The sequence below is a fragment of the Enoplosus armatus genome, chromosome 8 (genome assembly GCF_043641665.1).
Source record: "Enoplosus armatus isolate fEnoArm2 chromosome 8, fEnoArm2.hap1, whole genome shotgun sequence".
NCBI classification, from domain to species: domain Eukaryota; kingdom Metazoa; phylum Chordata; class Actinopteri; order Centrarchiformes; family Enoplosidae; genus Enoplosus; species Enoplosus armatus.
In genome coordinates this window covers 17,160,563-17,184,105 of record NC_092187.1, presented here as the reverse complement: position 1 = coordinate 17,184,105, position 23,543 = coordinate 17,160,563, and the positions used below count along the sequence as shown (strand labels likewise).

The 23,543-nt window shown below is 43.2% G+C and overlaps 1 protein-coding gene across 1 annotated transcript in view; it reads right to left on the bottom strand.

Moving 5' to 3' along the window:
* The window catches only part of plxnd1 (plexin D1), a 59,896-nt gene that overhangs the window by 21,487 nt on the left and 14,866 nt on the right, over window positions 1-23,543 (bottom strand). The window contains exons 6-18 of the mRNA XM_070910164.1: window positions 22,862-23,039; window positions 22,469-22,577; window positions 17,708-17,807; window positions 16,156-16,254; window positions 14,477-14,566; window positions 14,104-14,212; window positions 12,165-12,322; window positions 8,403-8,548; window positions 4,872-4,977; window positions 3,320-3,459; window positions 2,744-2,923; window positions 2,285-2,369; window positions 1,460-1,729 (exon numbers count right to left, since the gene is read on the bottom strand). Of these exons, the coding sequence (XP_070766265.1) occupies window positions 1,460-1,729; window positions 2,285-2,369; window positions 2,744-2,923; window positions 3,320-3,459; window positions 4,872-4,977; window positions 8,403-8,548; window positions 12,165-12,322; window positions 14,104-14,212; window positions 14,477-14,566; window positions 16,156-16,254; window positions 17,708-17,807; window positions 22,469-22,577; window positions 22,862-23,039 (1,770 nt within the window). The remainder of the gene's footprint in view (window positions 1-1,459; window positions 1,730-2,284; window positions 2,370-2,743; window positions 2,924-3,319; window positions 3,460-4,871; window positions 4,978-8,402; window positions 8,549-12,164; window positions 12,323-14,103; window positions 14,213-14,476; window positions 14,567-16,155; window positions 16,255-17,707; window positions 17,808-22,468; window positions 22,578-22,861; window positions 23,040-23,543) is intronic.

Below are 23,543 nucleotides of genomic sequence, written 5' to 3'. Positions count from 1 at the left end.
AACAAGCTCCCTATTAAACAAACACACACATTCTCTCTCCCCTTCAGGTCCACCACCACAAGTGGAATCCACCTTCTCAAAGAAAACAGGAAACAACAGACAAGTCGTCCATGTAGACAGGCTGAGGCAGCGATTCCTGCAGGGGCCACATCCTGACACACACACACACACACACAAACACATCAAGAGGAAGCTGCATCACGTTCAAACTTCTCTGTCTGTGCTGTTAGCATGTGCATGTCGTACGGTGTCACAGCCGGCGGCCCTTTAGGGTGATGAATCCGTGCAGACAGGTGCTTAGATCAGCCAGGCCACAGGAACATGGGACCTCCCACTGAGCTGCCACTGCACCCTCCCCCTCCTCCCACAGACCCCCAACAGAAATCAACACGTTTCAGCGGACGGGGGCCTTTGATGTGTTTTATGCGCCTCTAGTTTATGTGAATATGAATAAAGGAGCGTTCTGCCTTGTCTGCTGTTCACAGTGGGGGCAGTCAGTTCACAGCAGTGGTGCTTTTGAAGCCAAGGAACAAGCAACCTTTAGAAAACACCATCACTTGTTCTATGTATAGAAATGTCTGTGTATAGAAAGTGTTTTCTGCTGCAGGTAAGAAGTTTGACTGTTTTTCTCACCAAGAAATTAAATGTAGGCTTGTCAGTGTTTTTGTCAGATGTCAGATGGCAGTGCTGGTTGGTCAGTCCACCTCTTTGGTCCAGGCTGAAATATCTCAACAGACATTGTACAGGAGTTCATGGTCCCCAGAGGATGTATTCTTGTTTGGTGAGTCCCTGACTTATCATCTAGCGCCACCATGAGGTCAACATTTTTGTTTTTTAGTGAAACGTCTCAACAACTATTGGATGGATTGCTGTGATATTTGGTGCATTGACATTCATGTCCCCCTCAGGATAAATTGTGCCATCATCAAGACATTCCCATTAGCCCCAACTGTACTGTACTGTTTAGTGCAAGTTAGAAAATGTTAGCATGCTATCACACCAAGCTAGGATGGCGAACATGATAACCATTACCTGCTTAACATCAGCATTGTCATTGTGAGCATTGTGAGCATTTTAGCTTGCTGCTCATGCGGATGTCAGCTCAAAGCACCACTGTGCCAAATTACAGAAAGCTGCAGTGTGGCTGGAGACTCTCAATTCAAAAGGATTCATATTTGACATTCAGATTGAATTGCTGATTCATTCATGATGTAACACGCGTGCTATTGCAAACTATTTCTGCACAATGGTGTTGAATCTGAATCAAACACATTGTGTAAAATACATTTTAAAGGTCTCCTATCATAACTACTGCTTTTACCAACTATACAATATTTAGTATATGTAATCAATAAAACAGCATCCTATACCCTTTCAACTGGAGCTGAACATTTGCTTGACGTGACAACATAGCGGTGAAGCACTAATCTGAACTTCCTGCCTCAGCAGTGTCACTCACGTTGATGATGAGTGTCAGTGGCTCTCCTGGATGGTGTTTAATCAGCTTCTCCTTGTTGGCCGTGAAGAACTGGGGGTCCTCCACGTACTCCAACAGGAAGTGAGCTTTATGAGGCTCATCCTCCTCTTCCTCTGCCTCGCTGTCAAAGGAAGAGGGGCTGTCACCCGTGTAGAGGACTCCGTTCAGGAAGAACTGCACAGAGGTCTGCTGGGACTGGCTGGATGCATGGGATGGGCAGTTGATCATGGAGGGGGAGACCACTGTGCAGTGCTGAAGAAGGACCAGAGAGGACAAGGTAGCTTAAAATGCATTTTCCATCCGCCTATCAGATGGTTAATGACATGATCTACCTGCAACATAATTCACTTTAGACTGTCTGTGTGTATCTTTCTTAAAAGAATAGTTTGACATTTTGGGAAATATGCTTATTTGCTTTCTTGGTGAGAGTTAAATGAGAAGATCCATGATGTAAATCCATAAGGTAAAAAATATGCCTACCAGAAACATAAAACTCACAAACTACTATTAATAATTCTACTATTTATTGTTTCCTTTGGACAAAGCCAGGCTAGCTGTTTCCCTCTGTTTCCAGTCTTTATGCTAAGTTAAGCTAACAATCTGCTGGCTGTAGCTTCACATTTAAGCAACAGATATAGAGAGTGGTATCAATCTTCTCATCTAACTCTCTGCTAGAAAGCAACTTCCCAAAATGTCAAACTAGTCCTGTAGGTCTTTTAGGTTGGTAGAAGCGTGATGACTTCATGAGACATTAAAAATGTAAAAAAAAGGTCAAAAAAAGAGGAAACAATTCAGATGATTACTCACCGTTTGTCCAATTCCCTGAACCTGCATGGTGACGCTCTGCACCAGATCAAAACCCTGGCCTGTCACCGTGATGGTCCTGCCACCACTGCGACACACACACACACACACATTGACAGCGAGTCACATCTCGTCAGCCATGACAAAAATGTCGCAAATTCATCCTGGGATGCAAATACTTTGGGACACTGCATAAGAGAGAAACAGGGGACCAGATAATAATGCAAAACAGTTCTACTGCAGTGAAAATCTGCTCACATGTCATCAAAGACATGCCGCTACGCTGTCACACACATGCTGTGCTATTTAGAACACAATAGAAGAAAATGCTGCACATCAGGACGACATTACAATAACGACTTATGTCAGTGACTCTGGGAGGGAAACCGCAGAGTAATCCAGCTTGAGATGTTTAAGACATTTTGTTTTTAATGCTCGTGGTGTGTGTAGCAGTCTGCCTACCTGAGGTAGCTCTTTTTGGGGTGGATGAAGCTGATGGTGGGGTTCTTCTCGTAGGCGTAGGTGGCGCTGAGCTCGGCACTTTGACAGGGAAGGTTTTCAAACTCCACACACACTGCCACTGAGTCAGTGTGTGCTTGTAAGGCTGCAGGCATGGTGCACTCAATGGTTTCATCTGTTCTCCTACAAAATGAGGTAACCATCGTAACCGCACATCTCGTGATGTCTACAAGTGTTCAAACCCCAAAACCTTTCCACTTAGAATCAAAGTTATGTTTATTGCAGTTTGGCAGATTTTCATACAAGCACTCTTTTGAAACAAAGCACATTACGACAGCTCTGCGTGCTAAGTATGAAAGATGAGGACTTGAGACTCTACTTGGGCTTAACTAAGGTTTCAAACTTTCTGACCTCCCCCAAAAACAAGAAGGCAGCTTCATGCAGGCCGTGCATAGTCACACAGGTTGAATATTTAATCATTAGGTCATTGCATAAGTAGCACTTGGTGTCAGCTATGTAAAAAAAAAAAAAGATTGATACAAGGAAAGCGCCTTCAAACGCAAAATAATAAGTACTCACTCTGTGATGATACATTCCAGCGTGTTGTTGACCATGACTCTGATCTGAGAGCCAATGTCCAGGTGTTCCCCCCTGATGGACACCCTAGTTCCTCCAGCACGAGAGCCCTTCCTTGGCTCCATGGACAGCAGCTTTGGGACCTGGATACAGACGAGAGACACAGCACATGACTAACAAGGCTTCAAATTTATCACTAGTCATCTGACAGCTTCTGTCACTGAAAAAGACAGGCTTACTCAAAACTGTGTTCTGTGCTCTATGATGCTTTTTACTGACACTAAATAAAATCTTTCCTCATCCTTTGAGATTCAAATATCTTGTCTTTACAGAGTGGCTGAGACAGCTGCTGACTATGACAGTAAACTAGTGAAGAAAACTGTGAAGACAGCTCATGTTGCAGTATGTTAAAGTGCGGCTGAAGCCAACAGGCCTTTGGGCCCATGCTTGCAGGACAGATATACTGCTGGTAAGAAGCAATAATGTTCATGCATACACATGAAAAACGGCATGTACACACAGTCACATGCAAACACACAAACACACATACACACACACACACACACACACACACACACACACACACACTCCTCAGGCGAAGATGAATATCCCTGTCCAACTCTGCAGCTACTAGCATCAGCATTCCTGCTCTTCCCGAACTTTTATCCCCGTCATGAACCTCGCCTCCAGGGAAACCTCTTATCCTCACTGACAGGATTCACTTCCTCCTCAGCGTGCACGGATGGAGGAGACCTATTGTGTGTTTGTGTGTCAGAGTGGGCGTAAGGAGGCAGATGTTTCCGTCTAAAGGTTCGAGGAAGGAGATGCAGTAGAGGCGCATATCCTGTCTCCAAAACAGTTTTCCCTTTCTCCCACATCTTCCCCTCAATACCCTGCAGTAAAAACCTCCCTCACACTGAGCATCTCAGAGTAGAATGAGGAAGCCAGAGAGGAGTTCCCACAGCAGTACGGCATAATGTTTGTTGCTCTGGATTTTCCTCATCCTCATGTATCAAGAAGGGCTTGAAGATCAGGGTGATTTCACTGTGGGATGACTCACAGGCAGAGCCGCTGTTAGAAGCCGCTGAAATGATAGACCGATCCAGCACTGAATTATGAACAACTCTTTTGTCTATAAACAAAAAGACACAAAGGGCTTACACGGGTATTTCCACTGTATGAATACTCTGAATCCAATGGGAGACTGTGTGGGTCGAGGTCCATTAACACAATGCTGGCTAGCTTGCCTCGACCAGTGATGAATTCAGAGCAAAGGGACATTCCAACAATCGCCATATTTGTTTTTGCTGGCAGCGAGTGCAGAATGACAATGGTGCTTAGTTGCAGCTCAGATGAACGTTTGAAGATTCCCACACACTCGCATTCCTCAGAACCATAAAACGCATCTGTTAACACTCAACTGACACACTTGGGAAGGCTTTCCCAGCGGGGAACAAGGAACAAGAGAGTGTAGAAGAAGAAGAATGTGGAGGGAGAGACAGAGAGAATAGAAAGGAAAGATCAGCAGGAGGGTCGATGTCTGGAGGATACTCACTAAGTATGAGAAGCTCTCCTTTGACGTCCCCATCCCGCTCTGATCCACATCTACTTGGACAATATCTGTCCTGTCATGTTCAGATCGCCCAGTGACACACACCAGCCTAGGGAATTCAAAAATAGTGTGACCTCCTTGTTTGGTTGTCAAAACACCATAATCAGAGATCAGTTAATAAAAAGAAACAATGATCATGGATAAGAACACTCAAAAAAAGCAGCTTATAATTTTAATTTAATAAACTCTTTCGAAAAAACAAAACAAAAGGAGTTGCTCAACTCAAATTGCAAGTGAGGGGAAACCAATATAAAGATGAAGAAAGAGATCTTGATCATGACCACTAAACAAAGACACATAATTAATCTTGGAGAATGGTGGTTATGAGCTAATTCATCAAACCATATTGCATTTACATATGGAATCCAATAAAGCCTTGAGATATCTGATATTAGGATATGTAAAGTTCAAAGCTCCCCAGACCAGATGTGTCTAACCACAGAGGAGATTAAGGGGCTGCTGAGGCTTGTTCTCTCGCCCCCTGGCTGTGATTAAGCCTTGTGTCATCAGTGCGCGCTCTACAGGGACGTCTCATATTAATGATACGGTGGTGTACCGAGGCACAGGGATCTACTGTTTTGGGGCCTCACTGGGATAAATGTACTGGGGGGAGGTAACACAACCTTTATCACCTCACATGATCCCCCTCCAGCTTGACACCCTGTCGGTTTATTTAGTCAGGCGCCTGGCGCTACAGTGGTTAGAAATTCTCAGCAAGTGATCGGATGATTGACAGAGGAACTGTGGGGAATTTACATAAGCGGAGGAGCTGTGTTTTATGTAGGAGGACCTGGCAGGACATATGGTAAGATGAGGCTGGGCTGGACACATTTGGGCTTGGCTGGGGTCAAGGCTCTGAAACCAGGGAGAAAGCTGTATCAGAGTTTTTGAATGTCAGACTTTCTACTATTCAAACAAATTCCTTGTTTTAACCGAACCCAACGCTGAACCACTGCAGCATTTAATGAGCCCAATTAAGCCTTCTAAAATAACCCGCACTATCAGCCATCTGTTGATAGTAGTCTATATTTCTGTTCATTAATTACAGGAGCACCAGATAAAGAATGTCATTACACTCAGATTACACTTCTGTCAGTTACATGTCATGTGGGCAGATGCGCACCTGTTTGAAGAAATGCATCATTTCACATGCTCTGATTTATGGAAGAAATGGAAAAAAAGGACAAATAAAATGAAACATGACTATTCATGGATTGACACTGAAACGCCATAAAAAAGGACTGTACAGCCTCCTGTGCGTGCAATCCACTGTTGCAACAATCCCACTTTAATTTATAGGTGTGTGATGTCTCCCAACAGCCCGCTATCAGATACAACACCATTTTGTAAATTAAATGTAAGACTTTTTAATACTTTATAAGGCCGTTTTTGAGAAAAACTAAATTCTATACTTTTTAAGACCTTTGCAGACCTGCAGATACCCTGGTGTGTGTGTGTGTGTGTGTGTGATGTTGATGCAGTGTGATCCCAGTCAAAGGACATAAAGCAGACAGAGCCTGAAGTGACCTCTGCTCCACATTCCAGCACCGCCCCACTGTGGAGATATTATGGGTTTCCGAGGGTGATATTTTGGCTAGTTGTGAAGATGTCTCGAATCATTTCCCTTGAGTGGATGATGACGATTGTCAATAATCAAGCCTGTGTGTGTTTTGGATGTGAGTGCTGTCTGCGTTGCAGCTAAACGGACAGGGCGAAGGCCACTCAAGGCTCATATTAAAATGATAGGGAGGGCAGCATGGAGGATCTGAGCCAAATATTCAGAGAAGTACTCCAGTAAATGAGGTGTGCCCAGACTGTGCTGTGCCATTAATTAAAATGTTAACACTGAGTGAGTGGAGCGCAGCCTCTCCAGTGCTGCACATTTTCCTTTTGGCACACAGATGTGAACTTTCACCTCTCAACACACGAGCAGACACCTGTCTCAACAGCCCTTGTAAATGAGGTCACATGTGCAGGTGTGTGTGTGCATGCTCGTGAGTATGCATGTATGGCATTTCTGCAAGAGCTAGCTTGAATTTACATCTTCTGAATGAGGATATTTTTGTGTTACCTTATAATAAGGTAAGATTAAATGTTATGGTTGAATGTAAAGGGTTTGAGTTAAAGGGATGAGATAGGATCAAATTTAATCAATGAGAGGTCCCCACAAGGATAGAAATATAAAGATGTAAGTGTGTTTGTGCACGTGTGTGTGTGTGTATGTGTGTCAAATGTGCTGACATTGTCAGATGCACTGACGTGTTATGATTTGTCAGTGCCACTTCCAGCAACGGCGATATGCTTTGCTGTCATAACAACCAGCCTCGGGAGCCAATGAGGAACGAGGAACGACGACAGGAGATGAGAACACCCCAGGAGTGAAACGCGATTCGCTGTTTTCGACATGTGTGGTTTCGGGGAATGTGTCAGGCAGCTGGAGTGACAGGTGAGGCCCGCAGGTCACCATCCAACTGGTCTTAATACAATGATTGGCTTCAGTGGAGCAAGACCAGATAAACAGTTCCATTCAAGGAACATTACAGATACTGAATGGAAGTTTGGACACAACTATAGAGTTACTGACTTCCACTGAGCTCTGTTATACAGGTGTCAAAGCTGGGTCCTGCTGTCTCCATGGTGACAGTGTGACGGTCCCTGAGCTACGGAGGGATGGCGATGGAGTCATTTAAAATGAGAAGTGTGCTGCATAATAATATTTGTGAAAATTAGCCTCATGAATGCATGAAAACTAAACAATGCAGGGATGGTCGGTGTTCTATTTTCAAGACTGGTGGACATGTAAGAGGCAGATTCTGTCACTATCAATGATCGTGATTTGTGAGGGGAAGTTTAGTAACTTATTTTAAGGTGGCTCATCTGGGGTTTTCTTTAAATAAAACCTTGTCAGTTACAAACTGAAAAGTATAATTGGCTCACACGAGCAGCTCCTCGGTGGTGTTTCCCTTTAAAAAACATGACAAAAATGTATTACAGGTATTCAAGCGTTCCCAACTTTTTTTTAACAACTTCCTCTATCCATTAAATGTAATAACTATAATTATAATAATAATAATATACATGTATGTATGTACTGTGGTCAGGTCTGGTTTCACACTGTGCTCAGGGCTGAGATCTACATGTCAGGATTTTCTTTAAAAGTTTAAAAGTACAAATCTTTCCATTACTCGTTCTAAGAGTCTATATTTATGCCTGCCGTCCACCTGACCACTCACCTGCCTCAAAGCATGTCAGGTTACCATGACAACAGATAATTGTTAGCTGTCATCTCACCAGTTCTAGCTGCAGCATAACTGCATATTTTAGCAGGGTTTCACATACAAATGATATTGATGTGTAGGACATAACCTTATTTCTTTTATTTCTTTAGACAATGTAGATGATGTAAAACATAATTGAATAAGTATGCTTCAGAAAACACTCAATCCCAATTCAGCCATATGTCATAATACTTACTCTACAGAGACGAAGTAGCGCTTAGGCAGGAGAGTACATGGCACATCTCCAATAGAGACCTTTACTGCTCCAGCCCTCCGGCCCAGGTTCCTGCCCTGTACTGTCAGCAGGGTGCCTCCTTCCACTGGACCCCTCAGGGGGAAGATCTGACAAAGACAGAATAATGTAATGAACAGGATGAAAGAAAAGCCTGTGAAAACCCTGTAATATGCACAATAAATTAAAGCTCATAAGCAGATTACCTCCCTAAAAATGTTCCACTAATGATGGGTGATAATGAACATGGCAGAGAATTAAGAGAATGGAGATGCTTGTCTCTGACGCTGACATGGAGTGTGGCACACAGAGAGATAAGGACAAGTGGCCCGTATAAGTGTTCTTCTGCTGAAGACTGAGGTCTAACAGAATAGACACACAGTTTAGGTATATACACACACACAAAGCAGACTCTTAACTGTGCCAGTCTGAGACTCTTCAGCCTCTAATCCTCTACAGTACATGCAAATAAAGAGCAGCCTAAGAGCCCCCTTCACATCCCACAAGACACAGACAGAGTGAGAGAGAGAGGGCTGGAGAGGGAAGGTGGAGAGCACAGCAGAAAGGTGGATGAGTGGGGAGGCAATTTAGGGAACTGAGTGTCGAGAGGAGAGTGAATGCTGATGGTGGTGGTGAGAGAGCCAAGCCTCAAGAGGGGAATTAATGCACAGTGCTATTCCCTTTCATCTGTTTTCCTGTGTCTGCTCTGTCAAATTCCTTAGTCCTATTTCTGCTGTTGTTCAGGGGCACACTCTCACGCATCATTTCAGTCCTTGCCTTTGGTCTCTTAACTTTCCACTCAGGAGCCACGGAAAGAAAAGGGAGGACCGTCACCTCTCCAATCACCACGGAAACACAGCTTCGCAGATAGCATCCCCGATGCCCAGACAGAAGCAATCTACCGTCATCTTGCCACTATAGCATGGCTAGCCCAGCAGCGTGCGTGCTTTTCTGAATGACACACCCATGGCTGAGCTGAGGTCAGTGTGACCCCTCTGCGTTATTAGCCAGGCTCTGGCTCGATCAGTAACTGAGCTTAAGAATGAAAACAGCACTTCTGTTTGGTCTAGGTGAGAGGACAAGGTTTGGCTCTGCATTCAGATAATTTGAAGCTGGCGAGAGTGACATTGCAGATAAATAAACCATATGATTCCCAGCTAAAAGGGAGGAGGTGGTTAAGTAAAGAAAGAGAGTATTACTTTTAATATTGTGTGAAAACAAACTGGTGGAAACCAGCCCATTACTTACAGTATTTCTGTGGGATCTACACCACAGGAAATGATGCAAATGTTTTTGTAGTTATTTTAAGCTTTTGGATATTAAGTGTGACCACCCTGTGCTTACTTACACCACATATATATATATATATATATATATATATATATATATATATATACTTCCTTTGACAAAAACACATACTCACATTCTTTCATACACATGTAATGTACAAACATGTATGCACACATACCATAGCATGACAGACAAACACAGAAAAAGCCCCTACCCTCTCTACAGAGAGAGTTATTTATTATCTCGATGCATCTTATAGCACCCCAGTGAGTCTTTGTGGTGCCATTGAGCATTGACATCAACATCAGCTGGCATGCTGTTCATTTACACCTCTGACAAGTCTGTGAGTCTTGATTTACAGCACAAACTCTGCCAGGCCTCCAGGGAGATCACACGGTGTGAATGTGTCTCTGCGAAAAAAAAAAAAACCTCCACAAGGATTGTTGGAGCTATTAAACACATCTGAGGACTAAATTATTCCATGTCCTCGTATTCAAATTGAAAATATTCCAAATGTATTGCACGTGCAGATATGCAACCTGCCCCAGATGAACTACCTAATTGATAAAATCCATATGTTTTCTTTTTGTTATTTTTTTGTTCTGAATAGATCGCTTTGAGGCCAGGGCTTTCATCTTCCTCTCCTATCTCCAGTTCCTCTGCATCACACTAATCACAGAGGACGTGAGGATAAAAACAGGAAACGGCCTCTCACTATACTGTACGCTTCTCCACCCTTTCTCCTTCCAAACAGCTCTCCATCCTCTCTCTCTCCAGACCATTCATGTCTCACCCAGAGCCCTCTGTTCTCTCTTTCTTTTCATACCGTGGATAAACTATGTTTGGCAGTTCCTGTTTTGGACGCCGAAGGACCTCTAATCAATGTTTTCTTTTTAAAACAGTGGGCTAGCCCACACATAACATGAGAATAAAGGGCCCGCAGAGATAATAAATGTCTCCATTGTCTTACGTCACTGCATTGAATAAAGAGCATTTCTCACAATTAGTTGGTGTGTGGCAAAGTTTAGGGAATAATGAAATCCTCCTCCATATTATTGATATTTTGGTGCTAGTATATTGTGATTGAGATTGTTTGTGACAAAGCAGAGCGAGAAAAAAAAGACACATTTCATTATCTTAGCTGTACACGCAGCCACTAGGATTATAACAAATTGCTGCTGCGGTATGCGTGTGTGTGTGTGTGTGCGTGAATGTTTAGGGAGAGCAGATCTTTTCCTCCGTAAGCCTCATAAGAGTACTCAGGCTCAAGCCCCTGTGGATTCTCTGGGAAAACATGGCTGCCAAAGCATTGCATCACACACCCCACATAACTACAGGCCCAGTATCGTTTCTGCAACCCGTTCTCCTGAGAGAGCCAGTGGGAGTGTGTGTGTGTGTGTGAGAGAGAGAGAGAGAGAGAGAGAGAGAGAGAGAGAGAGAGAGAGAGTATTGCAACAATGGTCTACCCACACATACGGCATCTCAGCCCAGCTAACTTCAGTCACGTAAGAAGTCCACATAAGTTAGACTCTCACAGAGCATCCTGTTAGTCACAGTACGCTGACAGCTACAAAGAATGAGGGATAATCGTGAATGCTTCAATATGGCCTATTTGTGTGACATCTTGTGGGCCAGTGTGTGTGTGTGTGTGTGTGTGAGTGAGTGAGTGTGAGAGTGTCTGCCTGCTTTGTTCTGCTCGCTTATTCTCCTGGGCCGACCAGGTTTTATCTACAGGAAGTTCAGGCCGACTGGGTCTCATGTGAGCCGTGCTTCCCATGACCGCCTGCCGTGGCTGTGCTGATATCACGTTCGGTAGAGGCAGAAAAGGCCTGGAGGATGTCTCTAAACACACTCACATTACAGTTGGACGAACAAATGAATATGATCATGCAAATGAGCTCCATAAGCACTTTAAAGAACGGTCCTGCCGATAATAACGATGGACATTTTGAGGTGACCGCAGTCAGATCCTGTGTAAGATAAATACTCCTTAGTTCCTTCTTGCAATGTGATTTTGTTCTTTTTGTGGCCACAAATCTAAAATCCCTCATTGTTCTCGTTTGCTTTCTACTAGTTCCTGACGTTTTCTACACAAAGTACCCTACACATATAGCTTTCACACACCATCCACACAGTAGTTACACAGAGCAGAAGGTGTTCCCATGCCCTCCTGAGTGACTGCAGATTGACTGTGCTGTGTCCCCCGAGGGCTGTGGCTAAGTGAATGTTAGTGTTATTACTGAGTGAACTGCTTTAATGAGACTCTATTCAAACGCTCCCGCAGCAGCTGACACTGGACAGACAGGGCATGGAGGCACTGCACCATCATTCTTAATTTTATGGCCTGAAAATAGAGCCTGCAGGCTACAGATAGGAGGCGGGGAGTGTGGGAGGATGAATGCAAACATTTGTAGCATGAGTAACATGTGATCATACCTTGTGGATGTCAGGGGCCGAACATTGATCCAGGACTGGCTGGCAGTCATCCCTCGGCCTACAGCTGTTTTCACACCAGCCACAGAGGTGGCCCTGATCCTCCCGGCCCCAGCACTGGGAACAGTCCGAACTATTCACTTTGCAGTTGTACACCTCCACTAGAGGGAGATGGGAGGCAGGGGGAGAGACAGAGAGGCAATTATTAGTGTAATGCAGCATTACTGACCTGTGTTTGCCTTGTCTGGTTAACTTAAAGTACTGTAGATTCCTCAGTTTCTTTTATAGCTTATATGAACCATATGGGCTGCATGCTTTAAATAAACAGCATAAGCATTTGCAGGATGATACATGGCAATAAAAATAAATCAGGAAAATAAGAGAGAGAACAAAGCCAGCATGAAACAGATGATTATGTTCATGTTCCAATGAGCCTCCCAGTGAGAAGTCCCATTTGTATCCCTGCATGTGCATCTGAGCATGCGTTTGTCTGCATATCACAGTGTGTATGTGCCTGCACGTGTGTGACTTTTTCAGATTTGATGACTATGCATGTTATGAAGCAACCGTCATGTCCGCTGACAGTGTCTGGCAGCTGCCCAGGGCTGTAGTTCACATGGTAGACACATGGACTGTGAACAGAACATCTGGGACTGGGACAGGCAAGGACTGGCTTGTAGCTGCACTATAGACAACATGCCAAGTTCAACAACAATGCTCGCCACTTTTCATCATCTCACTGTTGTCATGGAGCTCAAATTGTATTTGAAACAATACATTCAACGCTCCCAGAATGCAGGGTTACTTGTGGTTCCTAGAGTCTCCAGACGTAGAATGGGAGCCAGAGCCTTCAGCTATCAAGCTCTCCTCTCCTATGGAACCAGCTCCCAGTTTGGGTTCGGGAGGCTGACACCCTCCCAACATTTAAGAGTAGACTTAAGACTTTCCTCTTTGATAAAGCTCAGGGTCGCCTCAGATGAGCCCCGAACCCTTACTTATGCTGCTATAAGCTTAGATCCAGAGCTCCTCTCTCCTCCTCTTCCTCTCGATCCCTACTCGTTTTTATCCCAATTAATGCATCTTACTAACTCAACATCTTCTCTCTCCCATAGTTGTGTGCTTTCTCGTCTATCTCCTCTATGCTTCTGTTGCTTTCTGCAGGTATCTGCCTCCGGAGATGTAGAGTTTATTAATATTAATAGCACCATTACCATTACTATTACTTTACATCGCTACATCCACCTCTATGTGGAACTTGCATTGTGCTACTGTATGTTCTCTTTCTCTCTCAACCCAACTGGTCGAGGCAGATGATCGCCCACCCCGAGCCTGGTTCGGCTGGAGGTTTCTGCCTGTTAAAAGCAAGTTTTTCCTTGTCGCTGTTGCCAAGTGCTTGCTCATGGTGTGTCTCCATCAAGAGTATTGTCTAGAAAGGTGCCCTGAGATAACTGATGATGATTTGGCGCTATATAAATAAAATTGAATTGAACTGAACACGGACATGGCTTGTAAGGGGCATTGATAACACCTTAAATTGCAGCTCCACATGTTCTATAATCATTATGTGTAATTAGACGGTAGCAGAATATGATATTATGGTAAATTACTAGTTGTTGGCAAATTATGTGTTGTAATACACAACTACTATTATTACAAGAGAAAGGCAGTCTAACGGTGTTTGTCCCCATAAGCGGTTCTTTATTTTTCTCCAGGTTTAATTAAATCCACCAGTCTCATCAGCAAACATTCGTGCACAGGTGAAATGTATTCTGGGAGCAACAGTGTCAGATTTTTTCTTGTTTTTTTAGCGAGTATCTAATTACGCTGCAAATACAGGAGAATTGGGCGAACAGCTGAAGCGTAGCAGATGGCAACGGTATTTTCCATTTGTGTTTTATTTTTTTTTTTACATGGCTACATAACCATGAGTGCAATGTCTTACCTCTCATGGGCTGAGGGCTGTCAACAAAAATATCCCCCTCCGATCCACTAAAGTATCCTCTCCTCCTCAGGTTGAGGTGGTAAACTTGACTCTTCTGATTGGTGGACAGCTAGATGGATGAACAATAAAACAGGTTGTGTTGCCTTCATGTGCATTTACTCCCTCTTGCTGTTGCTCTAGATAATAATGGGATCTTGGTCAACTTTTAAACAAGGGTCTAAAATAATTGCAATAAAAACAACTTACAAACAAGGCTTAAACCTAACAATAATGAGCACACTGAACCAGTAAATGCACAGTAACTGAGCCGGGGCTTAACTGACCTTTCTTCAGACTCACTAGTTATTTGTGGTAGGTCATTGTCTATACTTACTGTTACTCCACTGCACTTGACAGTCGAGCTGTTCAGCCATGTGGCCTTGTATCGCTGCTCCGTCCCAAAGTCACACTCCAGCTCTTCCCCCTGTTATGCAAAGCACATATTTTAAACAACATGCCGTATTTCAACAATAACAAGCAAGCAAACTCTGATTTTATGCTGTTCTCAGAACGAGATAATCACTGCTTTAGTAACCAAAATGAGAGAAAAGTTTCTGCAAAGAAATACTCTACTCAAACATGTCTGGTAACAATTGACAGCTCCAAAAGAGTACCAGGGAACTGAAATAACCCACAATAATTGTCCCTGCCAGGAAAAGATGCAATCCATTCAAAATTCATATTCATAAACATCTGGACTCCCGCACCTTGGCAAGTCATCTGGGAGCCGGAGTAATGAATATGAATTCATTCTCCATAAAATGAGTGCCCAGAGTTTAACTGAGCCAAGATATGTGAAGGTAAGACCATAAAGGAGCGAAGATAGTAGGTAAGAGCAGTAAAGGATAAGCACTTAAAGAGGAAGAAATCATTTGTCTGGGAATCCAGCCGGCTTAAATTGGTCTACTTTGATCGCCCTCTCCACACTTTGCTGTTTCTCTGTGCTTTTTGACACCAGAGAAGCTTGATTTCTTTTGCCATCTGGCAGGTTCTTTTTCCCTCATTGAAATGTTCCCTGGACTTCTCTTCAGACTGAGAGCTAATAGATACTAAGATAGTCAAACTTGCAAGCATCTGCGTGTTGCTAAATGTTTTGGTATGACTGTTTATCACAGTTATGTCTAAACAGTTTACTTTAATTTTGTCAAAATAAAAAGTGTGAGAACCAAACCAAAATTCACCACAAATTCCAGAGTGATGGTGATGCTTATTGGAGAGCACGAACATTGAGTGACACCACATTTCCCGCTGTATTGACTTGATGAAGACATTATTCAAACAACATCAGTTTGTATAAACTTTCATAATAAAGAGTAGTATGAATAGCCAATCACATCCAGGCTTCCCTGAGGAAATGTATGTGCGAGTGTGTATGTGTGAGTTTGTATATGACTCAACGTCTGTCACCATAGCAACACACCAGGAGAGGGCTCGAAAGGCCAGCCAGGGTTAGGCGAGTGACCACGCCTGGCAACTAGTCAGCACTGGAATTTTTAGAAGATCCCAGTTGTGTCCTTATCAGTGACGCAGGATCAGCGCCTGACTCGCTCGGTGTGGATTAGGGATGAGAATGGGAGTTTAAAAAACTGATCTGGAAGGACGAGCCGAATTTAAAATGAACACGAGTGAAATAAAGCTCCTGCCGCGGGTGCTGCCTCAGACCGACTGCACATTGTACTGTGTGCTGACGAAGGCACAACTCAGCTAGTCACAGTCAGATACCAGATGCATGGCGGGCCCAGACAGCTGAGCAGTGAGCAACATAAGCATAAAGATACTCGCTCATTCTTCATTTTCATATCCGTCTCACAACATGGAGATCACCCAAACTCTTTTTTTTTGTTTTGTTTTGCTCATTCATTGACCCAAATCACAGCACACAAATATCCATCTGTGTTTAACTCAGCTTGAAGCAAACACGCCATATGCTTCTGTTTTATTCCAATCATTTTCACAACACGCATTTTGGACAAAGTCCAATCCTGCTCCATAGCTGGAGGTTGTCTGCCGTACCTCCTGGATGTTGCTGAGGGATACGGTGAAGTCCTGGGCCATTCCTGATGGTGATGGAGGAACCTCTGAGGCAACCAGGCTGGGACAGGAAGCCGCGTTCTGTGGTGCAGGGGCAGGAAGTGACATAGAGGAGTTAAAGAAAACAATGGCTCCCCTGCATGCATCCGCAACCCAAAATACCTGTCCTGTTTATCTGGAGGAGGAGGAAATGAGAGGGTGAAGTCTCGCTCTGAGGGAAACAACAATAGCTTCAAATAGAGAGACGATGAGGGATTAGAAAAACAGACCCACCGGACACTGTGATGGGCTCAGCAGAAGAGGAAAAAAACCAACCTCCTCATCTCCTTTGACCTACATTACAAAGACCTAATCCAGTTTTTTTCACGTTTAAAAAGAACCTAAAATTTGAATTACTAAAAGTGACTAAAAAGCAAGAGCCTCTTGTGCTTTAGTATGTTTGTGTTTGTGTATCTTGGGATCTGAAACAGCACGCCTGACTAGGATTTACTGTGTTTGCTTAGAAAAAAATGCAATGATGTCTTTATCATTTCAGTTGCTTAACAAAAACAACTTGTTCCCCTTTTCAGGGGGTCTTGTGATATAAAGGCGAGCATAAGACACTTTAGAACAAGACCAGCAGTTTACCAGAGGACTGTGAGTCACATCCTCTCCCCTCTAACTGGGACCAGTACTGTGAGTGGACACAGTCAGACCCCCGCGCCTTCAGGGCCAAAGTCAGCTGGGAGGATGCCTCCTCACACAGGCCATGGGACGTGGTTGGGCAATAAAACTCCAGAGGGGACAGGAATAATATGACGGCTGACTTTATCTTGATGTAGTCAGGAACACGCACAAAGGACAGTGGTGTCTGGGGACCTGTAATTGCTTTCAATGAGGCTACTTTAGTTTTGGATAATTTTCCCAGTTTCACAGCTTTTTCATGCGCTCGCGCCAAGCCTTTTACACTATCTGGTTTGTTTGCTTTTCAGAGTAGTTAACACCCTCATGGGGCTTTACATTGCCAAACATACATCTACATAATCCATTTGTACAGTCACCTACTTAAAATGAAGAGATATATAAAACCATTGCTGAAAATGTAGGTGTAGATTTACCTCGTCCCTGGCAACCAGCAAGTCTTCACATTTAGTAATAATTCCTTATAAAAATAGGGACACAATGAATCTACTCTTCTACATGCTGGGAGATCTAACTAACCTGCCAAAAAGAGAAACTCTAGAGGAGGTCAGAGGAGCTTTAAAACAGTACATAACCCTGTAAGGAGTCTGTTAAACCAGACCCTCCTGAGATTTTATAGCGGGTTTCAACATTTCTACATACTGTAGTTGAGACACTTGAAACCTCACACTGAATTACCACATGATTGCTCTTGCCTAACCCGTCTGGACTCAGATCATTACAGCACACTTGGAGTAGTCGGAGTCTGGATTACGTCTGCGGCTCTGACTAGTGGGATCTTTATATTATGAGATCCTCCTCCAGGTGTCTGTTTGGTTGATGGATTAACAAACTAAAAAGGAGAATTACTCACCTCCAGCAGGCTGTGCTTTGACTCATCTTTATTGGAGACACATAGGTGGTTCTCTTGGTCCCAGTAACACTTCCACCTGGTGCTCAGGCAGCTCACACATCTGACATAGATGGACACACATACATGGAAAGAGTTGAGAAACGAGGATTACATTTAGCCAAATCTGACTTGTTTTCTCCCCCTGTATCTGCCTTTGGTCTTTTCCCATCCGGCCTTTTAAAAAGTCAAGTATGTGGCCCACTCATTCATTTTGAGTGTAACACATACTGAGAGGCCGAACTGATTTCAGGCATCAAAGTTTAGCTTTAATAAAAGGAAGTAATGATTAGTCACAGTAGCCGACACATTCATTCCACAGTTACAACACAGCCAGCCAGGAGGTCAAACTGGGCCAAATCTGCTGAGATGAAACAAAGCACTTCTCTATAAACACCCAGACTGGTAAATGATGATGTGTGTGTGAGTGCTGTCTCCTCTATTTCTATCTTTGTGAGTACCATTTAGAGTTTTACACAACCTAAGTGAGGACATTTTGGCAAGTAGGTCCATCAGCAGCTTGTGAACGCCATACACTCCCTGCTCATTTGTCCAAGTAACGGCCAGATATACAGGTTAAAGACCCCCTGTAGAAACTTTTATTGGGAGCTGCAGATGTCTGTGTTTGTAAAGTGAGGACTCTCTGGCCAGTCCTTAGTTCCTCAACGGGCTGTTTGATGGCTAAAACCTGGTCTTAAAGTTAAAGAATAAGTCTGGTGATATTCTGTATTTGTTAACAAATCCCATGAAAAGACTAAAGCATTGTTATTATAAATATCAAGTATTGTCTGTGTATCCAAAGCCTGATATATCATATTCCTCTGTGCCATAGACCTCCATTGTTGTTCAAAACCTATTTCCTAACTTCCTTCATTATGATGAACTCTGTAGATTATTTTGAGCCAAAGCCACATACACTGTCCTGCTGCTGCTTAATACTCACTATTTCACCAAATCCGCAGCTGAAAATAATCAACAATTTACTCCTGTTTAAGTAAAGTTTTCTAAAAACTACAGTGCTGAGCGGTTTTAGTAAATTACTTAACCTTTTTAGAAATTGAAACTATACATTTGTAACCAGTTTTTAAAGATGTACATTCAGTTGGAACGAGTGGGCTCGGGGCTGAAAGGTAGGGAAGACGGAAAGTATTGAGAGACTGACTAACACATTGTTGGCTTTGGTCTTTTTGTGGGATTTGTTGACAATAACAAAAATAGAAGATATCGCCTATGTAACTTTTGAAAAGAGAAATAACACATTCTTCCTCTTACAAATGAAGAGTTGAATTCATGTGCAATAATACACACCTTTGCTCAATTCAACACTCTTCTGGGTTTCACTGCTTCAGCCGTACTTGGTCTGGTATAACCAGTAGCGTATGGTGGCCAATGTTTGCAAACTTTAGATATATATTGCTAACATTACTAAGTTTGCTCACTTAATGTGTACTTGAGCTACTCATATCGTCTTGCTTTAAGCTTAGAATTAAGTTTAAGTTAGAGGGCTGGTTCACCCAGATCACTAATGCCTGGTGGTATCGAGACATACAGATAGTTTTAGTTTTGTTTGCTGAGCTTTTGAAATTAGTATTGTCATGATTTGGTTGACAACCCTTTAAGGCTATGAGTTAAGGTTAGACGTGTAGTTGAGAAGATTCAGGGTAGTGTTTGGGGATATGGATTGTTCTGTATTCATCCTTGCTGTGGATGGAGTACTAGCGTGTGTGTGTGTGTTTTCTAGATAAACTACCTTAAGTGGAACACCTCCACCGTACAGTATATGTGTGTGTGAGAGTCGAGTGTGTGTCACTGTATTGCCTCCGGGTAGAGACAGATGTCTCACACTAGGAATGATAGCGCCTCCAGTGATAGCAGCGCTCTGAGGGGGTCTTTAGACTGGGGGAGTGGGATGAGTGTAAGGGGATGCAGAAATGTAATCGAAGCATGTGTGTGTGTGTGTGTGTGTGTGTGTGTGTGTGTGTGTGTGTGTGTGTGTGTTCTGATTAGAAGCAGACGGCCCCCTCAAGGCTCTTATCAACTGCAGCTTTTCTGTTTTCCCTGACTCCCTTTCTGTCCCTCTAAAACACCTATACACACACACACACACACACACACACACACAAATATATATATATAGATTATTGGCACACTCGCTTTCTGCTTGACCTAACGCCGACAGTAAATACCCTGTGACACTGCCCACTCAGAGTCATAATGACCATGCATGCACACACACATACACACACACACTAAATACACAATCAGGCTCGCACTCTCAGGGCCTCTCAGTGGACACAGCGGTTAAACACACATCCTCAATCACGTCTCTGTCAAAGAGAAATACGTCCAGAAGAAAAGACCCGTTTCAGGGGGAGCGACATGAACAGAGGCAGCCGAGGGAAAAGAGGGGAAAAGAAAGAAGTGCCAAAATTTGAGGCACAGAGAGAGAGAGACAGACATAAAAAGCAAATAAAACAGAGAAAGAGTGTGCATGTGTGTGTGTGTGTGTGTGTGTGTGTGGCTGAGAGACATTAAGAGAGTGAGAAAAACAGAGTGAGAGGGCAGGTTAGGTGGTTGTCCTACTGGGCTGTTTGGTGAGACTGGAATGCTATCGTCTGGTTGTCATTAACACTCTGCCTAGTGACCACTTTGAATGGGTCATGGGAGAACTGTCTAAACATTCTCCCACACACACACACACACACACACACACACACACACACACACACACACACACAAACACACACACACATACACACAGACTCTTTAAGAAACTCTGATTCAACACACAAATGTCATATCAAGAATGAAGAGACCTCTTAAAGCTGAAATCAGGAACTGTCCTCTGTGTTGGTGAGGGTTTTTCCAAACTTCAACCAAAAATATTTATTTTGCCACATTTACTTTGATAATGATAAATGTAGCAATTACTTTCTTTTTACTACATCGGTGGATGATATTTCCTCTCTTATGTCAGCTCATTTCTAATATGTTTATCCTGATCTATTACGGCAGGACTAGTTAAAGGGGCACTCCAGCGATTTAGCATCTTAATTTAGTGGACACATTAAGAAAAATAACGGTCAAATTTGAATCAGCAGAGGCCGACACATTCTGGATTTTAGTCCCTATTATGGGTCAAGCTCCAAAAATGCTGGATCCTACATTTCCCATAATATTTTCTTGATATTTGATAATCATTTATGTCATTTCTCAAGCTCCGATTTCCGGTACCAGCTTCTCAATTATGAGAATTTGCTTTTCTTTGTCTCATGTGATAGTAACTTAGGTTTCTTTGAGTTTTGGACTGTTGGCTGGACAAAACAAGCAATCGAAGACTTTTAGACGATTAATTGATTATTCGAGAAAATAACTGGTAGATTAATCGATAATTAACATAATCAGTAGTTGCAGCCCTTTGTGTACTGTTAACTGCTACGTAGTTGAATGAAAATATCCTCCACTGACATCTTTAAGTGATGGCTTTTTTCATAAAGCACAAAACAAAGAGATTCTACTCTCCAGTTTCATTGAGGAGAAGTGTCTCATAAGACTCTCTTTAGGGATTATTAAAAAAAACAGCTTGAAGTGATTAAAATCAGATAGAGTATAGCAGCTCCGCAGTTTGCAGCCCAATGCTCATCCTGTGAGAATGGCACTTTGCTCATTATCACCTTCAACAAACCACCGTCTAATTTCACACTCCTGGACCTCGCCGAGCACCGAGGCCACGTGCCCATATTGGGTGCAGTCTCGCACACATGTACCTGCAACTGCTGTGTTCACACCTATAGGCTGTTTTCAAAAAAGTGAACAAAAGGGACACACCCAAACGATTTCAATCTCAGTGAATCAAACACACACACACACTGATGCCCTCCTAAGCCTATGATCTGCCTCTCAGATAAAGTGGATCTTCTGACATGGTCCAACATGAAAGACGAAGCCAGCTGGATTGCCTCCAGATATGAGAAAACCCTCTTTGTGATCAGGCCCTACAAGTCGCAGTCCTTCACAAAAACAAACGTCAACATGACCAGCCAGACATACATATCCAATTTCTTTTGGCTTAACGTTTACAGCATATTAATCCCACATTTGATCCCGCACTGAGAAACCTTGAGCAAGCCAAATACACAATAAGCCCTCCAAGAGGACGTGTCGGCAATATTTACCCACTGAGGCCTAAATAGAAAGCAGGGGAAACAACATGAGAGGAAGAGGTTAGGGACAGAGCGGAAAGGCATTCAAGACAGAGGAGAGAAGCTTTGCTGTTCTTTCAGCTTCCAGCTATATTTGCACATCTACAATACCACTGAGACTCAAGATGACATTTGAGTTTAGGGATAGCTATAATTGTAGTTTATTAGTATTTAGGTCTCATTTAGGACAGTTTGTTTTGAGGGATCGCCTGCAAATCAAGTAGCCAATGGATGAAGGTTTAAGCAGTGGTGGAAGAAGAACTCAGATCCTGTACTTAAGCAAAAGTACCAATAAAACAATGAAAAAAATACTCTTAAAAGTACAAGTCCTATATTCAAAATCCATCCCGAGAACCTCAGAATTGAACTTAAGTGCAGCACTTCAATAAATGAACTTAGATGCTTTCCGCATTGCTGTGTCGTAAGGGATCAGAACGACGCTGTAAGTTGGCCTAGCATCGCCAACCCCAAATAAATCATGAAATTTGAGATAAGCAGCGGTGACAATGGATGTGTGACTCACGACGTCTTGGGGTGTATTGCTCCGGTCTTCTCGCAGTCATAGACAATGAAGCTCCCAGATACCACAGATGTGCCATTCACTTTTATCGCCACAGAAACAGTCAGATGATCTGGAGAAACAAAGCCACGTAAACAATGCGGCATGTGTCAAGCGTTCAAGATCGGTATCACTGTCATAACACAAACTAGACAGCGAGACGTCCTCATGCTACACTGACTTTGCTACGTTTTGAAAGATGGAAGGGGAAATTGCATTTGTTCTAATACAGCTCAACATCTTGTAAACAAAAAGAAAAAGATGAATCACATACTGTAACTGTACTTGTATTGTGAGGAGATTTATGACTGGGCAGCATGGGCACACAGCCAAATGGACGCCTGTGCTCAGTCTCACCTGTGCCAGGGAGGATTGGTTGGTAGTTTTCTCGAGGGAGCAGGGGACAGGTCTGGATCTGAGCAAGGCCGTAGTCCAGGTGCACTGTGGCAGCTGTAGAAACACCCGGCCCATATTCACACTCCACCCGGGAGCCGACCAGATCAGGAACGCTGCCATTTATCAGAATGCCGACATCCTACGACAGAAACAGATATAGGAGCATAAATATAAATAACAGCTCATAGATAGAAATTAATTACAAATTCAGTTCCACACACCCACACACATATATTCAAATCCAGCGTAAGTACAGTTAGTCTTTGGTAGAGGGCAAATGGCGCTGGCATTACTTCAAGTTTGTTCAGGAGTTCAAGCAGAGAAGTAGAGAAACTAATGTGCAATGAAGAAACAGATGGCACAGTGATACATTCACATCTAAATATGGCTATGTGGTGAAGTATGACAGACGTATAATGAGAAACATAACACCTCACTGACATGACTGAATTTCAGCTAAATGATTTCAATGTGAGAAAGAAGTAAGAGGCTGTGCGAGGATATATTGTGTGGCTCAGCAGATACGAGCTGAAGTGGCCAGCAACATGTGCTAACATGTCTTAAAAACCTGCTCTATTGTTCAGTGGGATTGATCATTTCCTGGCTCAGGCCCTGACTTCCTGCCTGCTGCTTCCTGTTTGGT